The sequence below is a fragment of the Copidosoma floridanum genome, unplaced genomic scaffold (assembly GCF_036245765.1).
Source record: "Copidosoma floridanum isolate Cflo_tuat_1 unplaced genomic scaffold, Cflo_Japanese_pri ptg000013l, whole genome shotgun sequence".
Taxonomy (NCBI): domain Eukaryota; kingdom Metazoa; phylum Arthropoda; class Insecta; order Hymenoptera; family Encyrtidae; genus Copidosoma; species Copidosoma floridanum.
This window is the reverse complement of record NW_028321890.1, coordinates 36,125,299-36,140,999: the sequence shown is the minus strand read 5'-3', so window position 1 is coordinate 36,140,999 and position 15,701 is coordinate 36,125,299. Positions and strand designations below refer to the sequence as shown.

The 15,701-nt window shown below is 40.8% G+C and overlaps 3 protein-coding genes across 5 annotated transcripts in view; 2 read left to right on the top strand and 1 right to left on the bottom strand.

Moving 5' to 3' along the window:
- LOC106646865 (Wnt oncogene analog 2) overlaps window positions 1-10,679 on the top strand; it is a 38,855-nt gene extending 28,176 nt beyond the window's left edge. Inside the window, exons 2-8 of one of the 2 annotated variants that reach the window (XM_089591439.1) lie at window positions 8,509-8,623; window positions 9,099-9,170; window positions 9,334-9,421; window positions 9,534-9,713; window positions 9,807-9,895; window positions 9,962-10,203; window positions 10,317-10,679. In XM_089591439.1, the coding sequence (XP_089447565.1) occupies window positions 8,509-8,623; window positions 9,099-9,170; window positions 9,334-9,421; window positions 9,534-9,713; window positions 9,807-9,895; window positions 9,962-10,203; window positions 10,317-10,468 (938 nt within the window). In that variant the 3' untranslated portion in view covers window positions 10,469-10,679. Of the gene's footprint in view, window positions 1-8,508; window positions 8,624-9,098; window positions 9,171-9,333; window positions 9,422-9,533; window positions 9,714-9,806; window positions 10,204-10,316 lie in introns of both variants that reach the window. The other variant, XM_014363027.2, reaches the window with a different exon arrangement.
- A 681-nt stretch (window positions 10,680-11,360) lies between these two features.
- LOC106646849 (regulator of microtubule dynamics protein 1) lies at window positions 11,361-13,171 on the bottom strand. Its single transcript, XM_014363003.2, has 5 exons — window positions 12,766-13,171; window positions 12,506-12,700; window positions 12,176-12,427; window positions 11,753-12,101; window positions 11,361-11,689 (listed from the first exon to the last, which is right to left on the bottom strand). The coding sequence occupies exons 1-4, from the start codon at window positions 12,850-12,852 to the stop codon at window positions 11,754-11,756; spliced, it is 882 nt and encodes a 293-aa protein (XP_014218489.2). The 5' UTR covers window positions 12,853-13,171; the 3' UTR covers window positions 11,361-11,689; window position 11,753.
- A 135-nt stretch (window positions 13,172-13,306) lies between these two features.
- Window positions 13,307-14,881, top strand: LOC106646845 (retinol dehydrogenase 13). Of its 2 annotated transcripts, none has more exons than XM_089591259.1 (5): window positions 13,307-13,530; window positions 13,673-13,838; window positions 13,903-14,326; window positions 14,422-14,629; window positions 14,706-14,881. In XM_089591259.1, exons 1-5 carry the CDS (start codon window positions 13,457-13,459, stop codon window positions 14,809-14,811), a joined length of 978 nt encoding a protein of 325 aa, XP_089447385.1. In that variant the 5' UTR covers window positions 13,307-13,456; the 3' UTR covers window positions 14,812-14,881. The 2 variants fall into 2 exon arrangements, with proteins under 2 accessions (XP_089447385.1, XP_089447384.1); XM_089591258.1 differs by having other exon boundaries at window positions 14,703-14,881.
- The last annotated feature ends 820 nt before the right edge of the window (window positions 14,882-15,701 follow it).

Here is a 15,701-nt window from a genome sequence, read left to right as displayed (position 1 = left end):
ACACATCAGAGCCGTGGCGCGTCCACTGGTGCAGGCGGTGTGTACAATACAGACATCAGGTATATACCTATCGCGAACGAGGGAGTCGTGTGGGCGCTGTCAAGGCTTTTTTTTTTTAATATACACGTATATATTTCCCTCTCTCTTGCCAACCTCCCAAGAGACAGTACAGCGAATCGAGTAGCTTTCAACAAACACTACGCGCCAATTGGTTATGAGCGTAGTTTTTCGTTTCACCCCTCCCTCTTCGAGGGGAGCGTGATTTATCGACAAACATTCTCGGATTCCGGGACACATTGCGCGAGTGATTTCTCGTTTTAATTGAAGCTTTTCTGGAAGAAAAAAGGGAGGGAGATCGAAAGCTGTCGATAGTGTACTCGCGACTCGTTAAAAAAAAAAAAAGTATGTATAATACCTACACGTTGTGTACGCAGGGCGAGAGAAAAACCACTTGTTAACCGTGAAACTCGATGTCGGCGCGTTAAGTCGTAACAAATCGGACTCGGTTACGAAAAACAATGAGAAATCGCTTATTCAGGGAAACGAGAACACAACATATATTATATAACATGTTGGTATACATAATGTGTCTTGTGCACTCGCGGGTTGACTTTCATAAACGTGCGTATCGTCGGCGATAACGCGAGAGGAAACGAGGGCCCGCGTGCAGGCACGAGAAAAGGAAGAAAAAAAAAAAAAAATCGCTAGAGAGTAACGCTCGTATACGTAGAACGAGTGGCGTGTGGGGGGAGGAAAAGTGCGTGTACACCCGTATCGGTTCGAGCAATCGATCCGCGAGATGTAACGCCGATCGATTCGGCCCAAGCGCGTGTGATTTATGACCTTCGGCGCGTTACCGATTTCGCCGAATGAAAAACTCTCTCTCGAGAAAAAAAAAAAAAAAAGGCACCCACGGGGTGTATAGAGACGAATGGCGCTCATGCACGAGGTGTATCTCGTGTATACGCGTTAGGGGGGTGGGGGGCTCCTTCGTTATTGATTGTAATCGATTCGCCGCCCCGTGTAATTAACTATTAATATTTCATCGGTGCAACCCGCCGTTCCGTCCCGTAATCCCGTGTAATTATCCCGTAATACCCTTCATTACCCCCCCCCCCTCTATCTCCCTCTCTGGCTATCTTTGCAGGTTTCATTAGAGCGGTGATTCAACGATTATCTCGACGCGATCGCGAGAGCCCGAATTCGGAACAGTGTGTACCCCCGCAGATCTCATCTCAATTTTTTTTTCGCTTCGCCTGCCTTTGCTTTCAAAGTGTTGTTCCAGCACCTTTTTTTTTTTTTTTTTTTTCTTAAGGGGCAAAAAAACATGAAATCGATGGACCAAAAAAAAAAAAAAAGAAAAGAAATTGACGATTGTCGAAAAACTATATATTTTCCCCGGAGCAAAGGATCATACTCTGAGCAAAAAATACTCGTGTAAAAGTAAGCTATTCTATCTGTATATATGCTCAGCGAGGTCCCGGAACGACATGATAAAACGACAAATGCTCCCATGATGATAACAGCAACCGCGAGTAGCATATATATATATATATATATATATATATATATATATATATATATATATATATATATATATATATATATATATATGTATATGTAGGTACGGCGCGTTGTAACTCTATTCCGCGATTCCGGTACATATATCGCTACATTGGAAAGCAGAGGGGCTTTTATGGTCAAAGTATATATACCGCGGCGCAGGTAATAGTGGAGGGCATGTAAAGGCAGTCGGTTATCATCATCCACCTGTTGCGCCCATCAATACGTAGAGAGAGAGGGGGGGGGGCTTCGCTCGCGCGCTTACACGAATTTACGACATTCCCGCGCGCGACGTATATAGGTATATATATATGCTCGCGCTAATGAAACCTCTTCGTTAAATGCACGTCTCTTCCCTTCGCGTTTCTCTCTTTTTTTTTTTTTTTTTTTTTTGCTCCATCTTTCACTTGTTCCTCCTCTTCTTCTTCTTCTTCTTCTCTTCTCGCCTCTGTGAAGTGCTTGTATTAAGTTTTCTCCTCTCGTTTTTTCGTTGTTAGCTCGTGATGCGTTACAATCAGACGTGCCTCGAGACCGATGAGACGGGGGAGCAACCCTGGCTTTCCTGGGTGTTTTTATTTTTTAATTTTCATCATTGAAGCACCCACCTATGTTTATGGAACATGCTTGTGCTCGTGTATATATATATGTTGTAATATGTTGTTACGGATGCTGGCCGTTCGAGCATCAACTTATATATTATGTACTTGACTGATTTAGTGTAAAACACCAAACAATGCGATCGTAACATTGTTTAATTTGCTCTCAATGGTTTCGTACTTGTACTTTGGGAATGCGTGCAGGGACGCATTCCGTGAGATAAGTTTGCTCTCCTCGCCAATTTCGATTGAAAAAAAGTGTAATTAAGTACTACAAACGTCCATAAAGTAACATCGTTTACACGTATCAATACTTATATTATAGTGCTCTACGTCCGGCTCCTTTAATAAGGGCACTACTATGGGCACTTAGCACTTGAGTGAAGGAAGGGAAGAGGGATAGGAGGCCTCCCATCACTTGGGAGGGGGGTAGGGGGAATTAGGCAATTGTGCTGCGAGAAGGTCCCTAAAACCTTCCTCGAGGAGCATTGCGTGGTGAAAAAGCACAGAGGTACTTGCCCGAAAAGTCGCACTGGCCGGGAATCGAACCCACGGTCTCCCCCCCGCGTGTCAATTCACAACCTAACCGACTGAGCCACCGCGCGCAAGTATATATGATGTTAGTAGGTTTTCTTTGTCATCTAACCTCTGCTGTTAACTCATAAATATTATGATTGATTCTGTTGTGTCTCCTCCGTTACTGCAATCGGAGCCTAGATGCAAGCTCCAGACATCTCGCCCTGCAATAATAATTATTCTTAGATGTGTACACGTACGAAGAGCTTTGAAATTTTTCGCGAAACATAAATATGAATAATAATAATAATAATATGTACGGTCTAACGGACTGACCCCAATCAAAGCCAAAAATGTGGTCGAAACCATTGATGAAATAGCAAAATCACCGCTAAAGGTCCAAAATAACAATCCGATAGTTAAGAAAAAAAAAAACGAAAGAATTGGCTGTCCGGAAATTTCATTATATAGTTACTTTCAATTACGTACTCATCCTCGTCTGTTTTCGCCTTTTTTGCGTTTTTTTACTCTTTACCCAAGAGTGAAAAAAAAGCAAAAATGGCAAAAACAGATGAAGATGAGTACGAAATCGAAAGTATATAATATACTGTATATCCGAATAATCGATGGTATGCTTAAGTATACCTCGTTCATTGAAAGGGAGTTACTTAGATACTAGATATCTATATTTATAACAGATACAGCGCGCTGCCGTAGCGCAAGTCAGCGCAACTCGGCCAGGGAGCGATCAATTGTTTTCGTAGTTGTTATACCCTAAAGTTTGCTAATCCTCTAGAGGAAAGCATGTTTTTCGAGTGGGCGATGCGTAGCGGTTGATTTTGGCGCTAAACTGCTGCTTCCTCGGTAAAGCGCGATTATTTAAATCCGCGCACTACCAATTGACCATTATCGTAACAATCGTGTTTGACAAGAAAATTAATTGTTATCTGTAAGAGCTTCAATGTCTCCGTTGCAATTCGAAAATCCTTGAGATTATTTAAATTAATTAGCTCATAGACAGTAGTACACGCGTTACTTCTATCGAGTGATGATTATAATATGGGAGGTAATCAAAACATGCTGTACGTTATACGTACAACGATAACAACATTTAAAATCCGGGCTTTGTGAAATGAAAAATCCGTTTTCTCGCGTGAGAACGTAAAATACAAGGGAAATAAAAATCAAACATGCAATAAAATCGTCATTCGTAACACTTGAAGCCGTAACGCGCCTTTCACGTGATATACGTATGTATGTATATATTGTACGATATTTATGAAATTTCTCAATCGTATACGTATACAAACGGCATGAATTTACGAGGCACCACATGGAAATTTACACAATCGCATGTACCGTTACAATGTGAACTCTGTCAGCATTAATTTTATTACACATCAAATTAATACGTAACGGGGCAATAAACTATTTTTCCCAGTGAAATTTGTAGAAGTTGGTATTAAATACGATGTTAGAGATATGTAGGTACGTAATCTGCGATCGCGGCACATAACACACGACGACTTATTTTTCACGACACGAGCTAATTAATGCTTGCTTTTATATATAAAAAATAAGTTGATGGAAAAAAGGAAGAAGAAAAATTTACGAGTCATAAATGTTTCCCCTTCAAGTTGAGAATACATGTTAAAAACAAACCAAGCGCTGATGTAAGCTCCATTTGAATGCCCTTTCCAGTTTGATAGTATACCAAACTCACTTGATACAAACAAAACACTTTAGCTTCACCAGAGTCTAGCTTGTCACAACTTGCTACTCTTGAATTACTGTTCAACTTACTTTTTTCTTCTAAAACCCCCCCAAAAAAAACATCCCACTCTCCGTCACGTAAATAATGCACTTGAAAAAAAAAAAAAAAAAAAACTATGAAAAACACCAGTTAATAAATATCGAGATAAACATTATACTATGTACTGTTCAACACAAAATTACATTACCTGGAAGCGAAGGGACCGTTACTTTTTAAAGCAGGATTTTTTTCACTTGTTTGACAAAAAAGGATTGCAGTGTAAAAATACACGATACCACCAACGATCACCACGGAATGACGATAAGTATTGTGGACAGATTTGAAAGTCGTTGACGTAGGTACTTGCCTATGTTTTATTGGCTTTAAAATTAATGAAAAGCAAAAAGATCCTTCAACCCACTTGAGCAAAATACACACAAAGTTCGCAAACAGAAAAGGTGCCCTCGTTCTCGCGTGCACCGCAGTAACGATATTTATCAAGGGCTCGCCAAACTGCTGATTGGTATACATTACAAATCAAAAACTGCTCCGTCCCTTTAGCTCCTTTCGGTATACCCATATGGGGATGAAAAAAAAAAAAAAAAATTCCCTCGCGCGCCCCCCAGTCTTTGTCCCGGAATATTTCATTATCGCGCGCGCACGCGATCCCTCGTCGATGCGCACGCGTGTGCGTGGCAGCTTGTTATCTCTGTAATAATAAAACTCCCCGCGTGCAAGGAGATGCACAAAAAAACCCTGGAATCTAATAATGAGCAGATTGTGCGCGTGTATTGGCAAATACCCACAATATACACACATATATATACACGGGCAAAAAGGCTTCCGCGTTTTTCGCTCGCGTGTGAAAGCTCAGGACCCCACCTGATACCTTTTCCGTTGATATTAGTCGCAATCGTCAGCATTCCGTGTTTTTCGACAACTTGAAAAAATTATTTCGATAGAAATTGATTTGTATGTAAGTATAGGAGATACAACATCAGGAATATATATGGAGGAAATGGACAAGCCGCGTCGATCGCAAAACCGAGTGTTCTTCATCTCTCGGTTCCCGTGTTGAAATCGAAATAACATAATTGTCCGACTCAAGGGGGGTATCGTGTACGTGTGCACCGCACCTATACATGCATCACACGCGTTTTATATATATACATCGTCTCGTAAATAATCGCCCACACCACGGCTCGTTGCACGCGACTCTTCATAAATTTCTGGCCTGGGCCCATTAGGGCATATCCCCCGCGTGCATATACACATGTATGCCCATGGTTGAGCGTGATGCATTGTGCGATGCGTGTTTTATATTGTATATACCTACTCGTCGTACTCTTCTTGCTCAAAAAAAACGCAAACTCATAAATTCGAGCCACCACGATTTTCATCGTTAGATATACACATGCATACCCGAGTAGTTAGCATGTTGTACATTATTGAGTATATAATATATATGCACGTTCACGCGAGCTTTTGTACACATGCAAATTCCCGGGAGGGGTGGGGGGATTGTGATTTTTACGCTCGTCGATAAATCATTATTTCGCCAGTGGAAGTTTATTCGGTCGCTCGTGTCTCTTATTTTTGGTGTACGCACACGGTGCATTACAATATATATACAGGTGATGGGAAGAGGGGACGGAAAATATGTACTCGGAGGAACGTTTAACGCCAATTATAAATGAATTGATTATCCCTCGCTCTTGGGAGGGAGAAACAAGTTTATCCAGGACCGAAAATTTACGGCCCCGGCGACAGGAGAACTGTATGTAAGCGCTATATTCGAATTTTTATTCTTTTTAGAAATATACGTGTAAACGGTTTTTTTACTTTTTTTTTTTTTTTTGAACAAGATATAATTCGTAACGAGGCACGGGGTACTTGAAATTCCATTATGTATAAATAAGGTTTTGATTGAAGCTTTCGGTAATACTTATATTTGATCTAAACAGTATGTACTCATATGTATACCAATTGAAACGTAACGAGCGATGGAAACTCGTTATTGGATGCATCATAAGTATATACACCGATAGTTTTCCGGTAGCTACACATCCGATATTCTAATGTACAACCTCGTATATGAAATTGCGCACACCCGATATATATATACATATATGTATACCTATATATCGTGTCTCTCTATTATCTGCACCGACGATGACGGGCTAGGTATCTTTTTCTCCCATTCACCACATTTATCCCAGTTCGCTCCGAGGTCGCGTTTATTGAAAACCAACGCACCTACGCGACGCACCGATGCGCTCGGCGCCTTTGTCGTGTCCCGTTAGGGTATGGATATTGCATTTATGGGTAAGCGATCGATACCACTTTGATTTATGACAAATATTACAACGATGCGCTTTCGTATTGCACACGGAGAAAATCAACGAGGATGTAAAAATTAAAAAAAAAAAAGAAGCTTTTGTTGTTTGATAACTCCGCCGATTCGATAAATTTCTTTCGTTTTTTTTTTTTTTTTTTTTTTTTATAGAGAAGAGGAGTCTATAGAAAATAAATGAAATACACATCTGTAAATTCGACCCCCATGTTTAATCACCAAGTAGTAAGCGCTAAATACTAATCTGCTATGTGTACGTATAATAAAATGTATACGCAACAAGTAAGGCTACGCATAACATATATCACGCACGCACGTATATCCCATCGGTCGAGTCGCTTTGTATTATTTATTGTAAAATATGTATAGGCACACGTGGGCGCATTTAACATTTATAACTTGAACTTTCATAAACTGACCGGAATGCGGTCGCGATGTATCTTTTCCCTGCTTTTGATAAGTAGGTATAATAATGCTGTTGCTCGTTTTTCTACGTCATACGGATTTTATAAAGTATAGTACCTGTATACACTTGAATACCACTTGTTTTCTATAATCATACATATAATATACGTGTATACAGCGAAGGATCATCAAATTTTGCAAATTTTCAACGAGCCCTTTTTTTCAATCGAATTTCCTTTTTAATCTTACGTGGTTCGTGTGAATAAACGAAATCTTCGTTCGAAAAAAAAAAAAAAAAAAAAAATTCAAGGTAAAGACTGTCTCTGAGAAGCGCGATTAACGCGTTTTTCTCTCTGAAATCAACTATAGCTCGCAGCAACTGGTGTACTTATATATACATATACTCAATACACGCTATGCAGTCATATCTGTGCTGCTGCTGATGGTAACACGATATTCCACGCCACTTGATTCGCCAAACCAATTTAAAAGTCGTGTTTGCTCGTGATACCCGCGTGTGCGTGTACGTTTGTATACATACATACATACATATATATATACATATATATAAATATGTGTACACACACACACAAACACACATGCATAAACATAAAACGTGATAAATCTCGATCGGCGGGGCAAAGGGGGGGAGAAGCGTCGAAATTTCAATGTAACGAGTTTCGTGCGCGGCATTAATTTGTCGACGCGACCGCGACGTCGATTAACACTCGGAAGCGCGGGCAACTCGATCCCGCGCGGCTAATTGATTTTTCGTCGATACCCCCCCCCCCGCCTTTTTAAAATCCACTCATATCATCGCGTGCCTCCGTAAAAAATTGTGTCAAGCGCGCGGGGATACACACCCCTTTCTTGTACCTTCGTTGATTGTGCGACAAAAGAGGAGCACGAGTATACATGTAACATATGGCTGTCTTTTCAAGGAATTACCTTCTGGGTTATTTCCATCTCGAATTCTTCAATACGTGTGCCCGAAGCGACCATTCGCATGCTACGGCACCAAAAACTTTTCTTTTCTCCCGTTCCGTATACCCCATACATGCGAATCGTGAGACAACGAGAGTTGGCTGGGCGACTCGTATACTTCGATTAATACGGACACACGCGAGGCTTTAGCTTTTTGTGTTTTTAATTTATACATTAAAATTACATAAAACCACATGACACTTTTTTTTTTTTTTTTTTTTTTTTTCCTGTATACCTTGTACGCGCACTGCGCGAAATATGTGTGTAACAATAAAAAATACTGTGAAAAAAACAACAAATTTCCAATAAACCTTTTTTCGTTTCTTTTGTACTTTCAGGCAGCAGGGAGGCGGCGTTCATGTACGCGATAAGCTCGGCCGCCATCACGTACGCGGTCACGGCGGCCTGTAGCCGGGGAAACATAACGGCCTGCGGATGCGAGCCGACGACCAGGTTAATGAGAAAGTACTTGACCATTTTTATCATACGTCCATAAGTATACATAGATTACAAGCGAAAAATTAATTATATTAAGGATATGAGAAAGGAAAATTCGTCTTTTGCTTTCGTTGTGCAAAGTCGATTATACCGAGCGAATGATCATACATATATTTTTTCAAACTGTACGAGTAGAAATTTTCTTCCGCTCGGCCATCGAATCGCGCCACGCCTACGTATACAATGGCGATAAATCCTTTTAAAAACTACAACCGTATACAGAGATATTGTGACGCTTGCAAAAAATATATTAAAATATCCGCGGGATGAATAACCAAGTAAATTTACATGCAAGCGTTTGCAGGTGTACACGGAAAATCATTCGGCGCTTGAGCGTAAATTTAGAATAATTGCTTGGTGTAAGAGTTAAGTAAAATAATAATAATAATAATAATGATAAATAAATATGACGTATGTTTACATGGTAAAGAACGCGGAAGGAGATGCCGCCCAACGGTTGGGAATGGGGAGGCTGCAGCGCCGACGTATCCTACGGAATGAGGTAAACCAACGCATTGCAATAACATATATTATTTGAGATACCTCCACAATTGTGTGGGTATACAAGCACACGAGACACTGAAAAGTGATCAATGGATCTTTTGTACATAAACTCGTTTAATAATTTTAACTCCGAGGATTATAACGTTGTCGATTAAATTTAGGATCGCGCGTAGGTTCCTCGACTCGAGGGAAATCGAGGGCGATGCGCGCAGCCTCATGAACCTCCACAACAACAAAGCCGGGAGAAAGGTGCGTGCAACACTTTTTCAAAATCCACGCACGAGTATATATATATATATATATATATATATATATATAAAATTGTAATTTTGTATCACATGTGAAACGTTTCGATTTTCAGATAGTGAAAACAATGCTGGACGTGGAGTGCAAGTGCCACGGGGTGAGCGGCTCGTGCACCGTGAGAACCTGTTGGCGAACCCTACCGAGTTTCCGCGAGATCGGCGACGTCCTCATGAGGAAGTACGACAGGGCCAGATCGGTCGTACCGATCTCGCCGCCCTCGGCACCCACGGTACACGTACGTATATATTTTCACGCGCACACCAATACCCGTTACTCTATTTTTCGAATTTCAATGTATATCGACTGTTAAGTACATTTTACATTCCAGAGCACGGAGGTGGTGTTGCGCTCGTCCGAAGTGTCGCCGATCCTCGGCAACGACGCCAAGACCCAAGGCAAGCCCAGCGACGGTTTCAGGTCCCCGACGGAGGAGGACCCGGGTAGTGTCGGCGATGCGCCCTGGACGCTCTGGCGACCCGGTAGCGAGCCCAAAGTGCGCGTGGCTCCCGGGCTGTTGCTAACCAGGCAACACCAACCGAAGAAGCTCCACCTCGTGCTGAAGCGGGCGAGCAAAATTAGCGGTGGCGCGGCGTCGAGCCTCCAGAAGCGCTTTCCCAAGCGCAGCGAGCTCGTTTACCTCCAACAGTCGCCCAACTACTGCGAGCCCGATCTCGAGCAGGGCAGCTTCGGCACCCAGGGCAGGTACTGCAACCGGACCAGCAAAGGTACGCGCGAGCGAGGTTCGTTTTGTTGCGCGATCTTTTTCTTTTTTTTTTTTTCTTCTCTTCCTTCGATACAAGCTTTGACGTTGTTTTTTTTTTTCCTCCTTTTTTCGCAGAAACGCACGGCTGCGATCTCATGTGCTGCGGACGGGGCTACAACACGCACCAGTACACGCGGACCTGGCAGTGCGCGTGCAAGTTCATCTGGTGCTGCAAAGTGCAGTGCGACACGTGCACCGAACGCATCGAGGAGTACACGTGCAAGTAGTCGGGCATATGTACGGACTATTATCGGTACACATCCCATCGAACGAGATGATTGTACTTTTCCAGCTTACGTGTGAATATAGCGAATGTGTCTAAGAAGTGTACGTAGAGAGAATTAATTTATTCGCGAGGTTCGCGCTTCGCTGTGTATACCGTTACTAAGTGTGTGTATGGATGCTTGGTGAAAATTGCGGCAAGGCGTGTAAATGATATTATAATTTGTACCTTTTTAACGTGTGATGCGCTGCACGATTTTAAACGTGTAGTAATATTGCGATTTTTTCGATAGCGCATACGTAGAAGTATTTAAGCAGAGCGTTGTATTTTAAATGATTAAAAAAAAAGAAAAAAAAAACAAAGTTGTAGAAACTGAACTCGTATTTCATCCTCGTTTAATTTATTCCACCGCCCTCAAGCACCTATACTCTGTTGTTTTTATTTTTTTCCATTCGAGATATCTCCTTTTCCCCGCCAAGTGGTCCTTTTTTTGTTTTTTTGCTCCGTTTCTCCATCTTGTCTTTCTTATTAATTTCCTTAAGCGAGCGGACGCATGTTGAGCATAAACGATCCTGTCACGAGTCCTCCGCCTCGCAAAAGGTGCATGTATACGCGCGTCCCTTCGCATTAGTTCCGCCGCAAAAAATTTGCCTTTTTTGCATTCAGCCCTCGAGACGCCTCGAGCGTGTATATACTCACGCAACGTGAGTGTAATTAATTTTCGCCTCTCTCATGCGCGAATACACCGCTTCCATCTTCGTCACGTTCAATTAAGTAGGAATCGTAACTCTGGACTCTTATCCGCGTACTTTCTCATCTTATTCTTACATCTGCAGAAAAATTAAAATCTATCAAAAGATCATTTTTAGAGAGTATTCACGCAGTCTGTTTGTCAGAGTAAAATCAAATATACTTTATTATTGTACTTCCATGAAAAGTTAATTTATAAAAAATATATATAAAATATGGAATTACACATGCTACACTGCAGCTTGGACAGATTGTAAAATTGTTTTCCATCAAAGCCCAGTGCCGGACCTTAAAATTTTATGATTCCACCATTACCAATATTAGTGTACTATACATTTAATACAGCTGTTTCCTTTTTAATGTTGGAGATTGCTTGATATAAAAAGACACCAAACCAACCCAGATTGAGAAGAATCATGACATTAGAAGGTAATACGGTAGTGTTTTATCAGTCTAAACGTATAATACTTGATTTCTGTAAAAAAAAAAATTGTATTAGAGACGAAATTATGAATTATCATTATGATTACGCACTTACATCATAAATTGTCTAAAATTTTCATTGCTTCTTGTTTAGCTTCAAGATCATCTTCAGTCTTAGCCAAGTACTCTGAAGCTTTTTTCAAGTAATAGATAGCTTCATCTTTCCTGTTTAGTTTCAAATATGTCTTTCCAAGCATCAAAAGATTGTGATTATAAAAATTGGGATCAACTTTCTCAGCTAGTTCAAAGTAATTCAAAGCTTCCTCGTACGAAGAAGTTGGGGGTTCCCCAAAAATAGCTGATGCTATCTTGCGCTGATACCACGCCAGATCTGCCACTTGGTAGCACCAATTGCCAATCATATAGAGAGTAGTAGCATCTTTAGGATTGAGCTCAGCCGCTCTCTGTAATTTTTTTTTCCGATTAACTTCAGCGTGTATGAAAAAAAAAAACACTTAATTTTACGTTCTCAGCTTACCAGCATGTGCTTCTTGATATTGTACAATTCCTTGATCTTTATTTTAGTTCCCTCGAACGATGTTTTGGAATTTAACAAAATTGCAATCCACTTGTGGACAGCCCAATGATCTTCTTGCAGACTCAGAGCTTCGCAGATCACGTCGTAAGCCTCGTAAACTAACTGCTTTGCTTCAGCCTCTTTAGATTCTAGTTTGGACATTTTGTACAGAGCACGACTAAGTCGCCACAAAATTTCAACATCCTTGTTTTCCTACCATACACAAAGCAACCCCATAAGATTATGAATGTCCTTCGAAAGTTCCATCCTAGTTGCAAGTAAATCAATTACCTTATAGCTATTGAGTAACTTGTAAATTTCCCTGTATTCCTCCTGATCAAACAGAGCATCAGCCTTGGCTATGAGCAGCTCTTTTTTCGTCAAAGACTTGTCGTCTCCGGTCTTCTTGGTAATGCCCCATAAGGCAGAAATATAAAATGGAGTCCCTGGAGTAAAGGTCTTGCTCCTCGATCCGTTGCCACATTGCTAATTAACAATAAATCCAAACTGCAGAGGACAAAAAAATTTGGTTCGAAAAACACTTTACTTACTCTTCCCAACTCCGCAGCAGCATAACCTAATGACCTGCTCTGCTGCAGCTTGATCCTACCAGCTAATCTTACGAATCTTGCAAACATTTTGCTTGATAAATAAAAGAAAAATGTACCCTAATACTTGTACACGTGTAATCAAACGATTGACAGTGCAAATTATTGTTGAAACAATAACAGCTCGTTAAATCGTAACGGACAGTTCTCTTTCACATTCTGGATCTTGGATAAGCGCAAAGCCCCATTGTTACATATATTTCTTTGGTCTTAAATCGATTTGCACCTCATTTAAATAACTCGCGAGCATTTGACCTGTTGATATGCACAACACACTTTGTCAAAATATATAATACGCACATTAAACAGTGATTTCACTTTTTGCAGCTGACTGCTAGATTTTATTGCTATCGAAAGCCATCTGTGTTTGTTTTCGTCCACCTTTGCTAGTTTGCTACTAAGAACATATACCACTTATACCAGTGCTTGTCTTGCTTGTCGACGGTTGATCGAACAGTTGTCTCCGAGACATCGCGAGGTTCGTGCCGCTGAAAGTGCGTGTTTCAATTTGCGTCCGTCTTAACCTTATCAGTTTGACAACAAATAAATACTTTGGTCTTTTAATTATGTGTTGATTTGAGACTAAATTTTTTTTTTAACACGTACTTAGTGTTTAGTCTTTCTCACTCTCGCAATGGGTTCCCTGCCGAAGCCACTCTTATGGGGAAGCTCATTTGCAGCGTTGTACGGAGTTTCCTATCTAGTCAAGTATGTATTAGGTACAAAATGATTTTTTTATTTTCATTTTATTACAGTCGTTGAAAACCAAATTGTTGATAAATCGAGGACGTACTGTTACGACTTGATGTTTTGTGGTCACGATCACGTTGAAAAGTTTATATTTTTGCAGGGATTATTATAGTGGTTCCATGTACGAGGGGAAGGAAAAGTTGACCGACAAAGTGGCTATTGTCACCGGTGCCAATAGCGGAATTGGAAAAGAAGTGGCTTTTGGCTTGGCAAAGAGAGATGCAAAAGTTATCATGGCATGTCGTGACATGATAAAATGCGAAAATGTAAATAAAACTGCTTTCACAGCCGAGATGTGGTTCAAGTTTTGATAAAATGTACTATTTTCAGGCTCGACAAGATATTGTTTTCGAGACCAAGAATAAATACGTTTACTGCAGAGAATGCGATTTAGCTTCGCAGCAGAGTATCAGAGATTTTGTGAATCTGTTCAAAAAAGAATATTCAAATCTGCACATTCTCGTTAATAACGCCGGCGTTATGAGAACCCCTTACAGTTTCACCAAGGATGGAATCGAAATGCAAATAGGTGTGAATCACATGGGCCACTTTCTATTGACTAATCTATTGCTCGACACGATGAAAGCCTCTGCTCCTGCCAGAATCGTGAATGTATCCAGCTTAGCTCACCTAAGGGGGAATCTCAAACTTCATGATTTAAACAGTTCCGAGTACTATGATCCTGGTGAAGCTTATGCTCAAAGTAAATTAGCCAATGTTATCTTCACCAAAGAATTGGCCAAAAAACTAAAAGGTTTGTAAATAGTTACTGAAGTTGACCAACAAACATCGAGTTTTTTTTTTTTTTTTTTTTTTTTTTTCAAAAAATTGAAATCCATTTGGTTGTAGGTACTGGAGTAAATGCATATGCCGTACATCCAGGCATCGTGGACACAGATCTAACGAGACACATGACTTATTACAATAGTACATTGAGCCAAATATTCATAAAACCAATTGTATGGCCATTTGTAAGACCACCAAGGAAAGGAGCCCAACCAGTTTTGTACGTTGCTCTGAGCCCTGAAGTGGAGGACCTGTCAGGACAATATTTCGAGTAAACATTAAATACTGTATAAAACATTTATTACATTACGCGATAGATATTCATTGTTCCATTACCATTGCAGCAGCAATTGGAAGGTGGTGGAAGCGCATCCTCAGGCACAAAGGGATGAAATACAGGAGTGGCTATGGAAGACCAGTGCCAAGTGGACAAAGATCGAGGCCAATAGTTAGTTTTTATAAAATAATTACTTGTAGATATTTAATTCTTTGTAATAAAAGAATTTGTTAATTTTAATGTTAACGCGTCGAAATAATATCAATCGGTATGGATGCTTACCCGCTCTGCGATGGCAATTTTAACAGTAGATGCCGCCAGCCGTACGCTCTTCCTCAACTACATAATTTATCACCCTACGCGTGATAAAGCTTTGAGGTACTGCTTCCTTTGATAAATTATAAGCTTGCAGTATCGTTGCATTGAAAATCCAAAGAATATGTGTTGATTCCCGAATCATTCGTCACTGGAGACCCCCCCCCCAAAAAAAGGATGAGGAAACAAATTAAAAAAAAAAACCGGAAGTGTTCATCGGATCGCAGGGGTAGCAGTACGGCACTTAGTAACCAGGTGATAAATCACAGGGTCGAAATTGAGTTTATCGCAACGTCCGGTGGCTCCCGTGTACAGTAGCGCAACAGCGTGTAGCTCGTGCCACGTCACGAATGAATAATTACTCCGACCTTTATGGACCTGCAGCCACAGAAGGAGACTCATATACGCCGCACCTCTACACTGGCTGTACAGGTATACCTTACACGAGCAGTCAAACGGGGTGAAAGAAGAAGAAAAACGACAGAGTTGGCCGAGCGAAGAAATAAGGATACTTCTAGAGTGATGAAAAAATTTAATTTTTCAGCGACGAACATTTTTCTTCGAATTGAAAACTCGCGGCTCCTGAGGGATTTCCATCTTTCTGCACTTGAAAAATATTGAAAAGCTCTCGGTAGGGTGTGCCCGGGTGCAATGTATATATGCACTTTGTCGCTCTGAGGGGACTTTAAACTCGATACCGGATAATGAGGTTCGGGACGATTCGCTGGGAAAATTCTGGTTTCGTTGACTC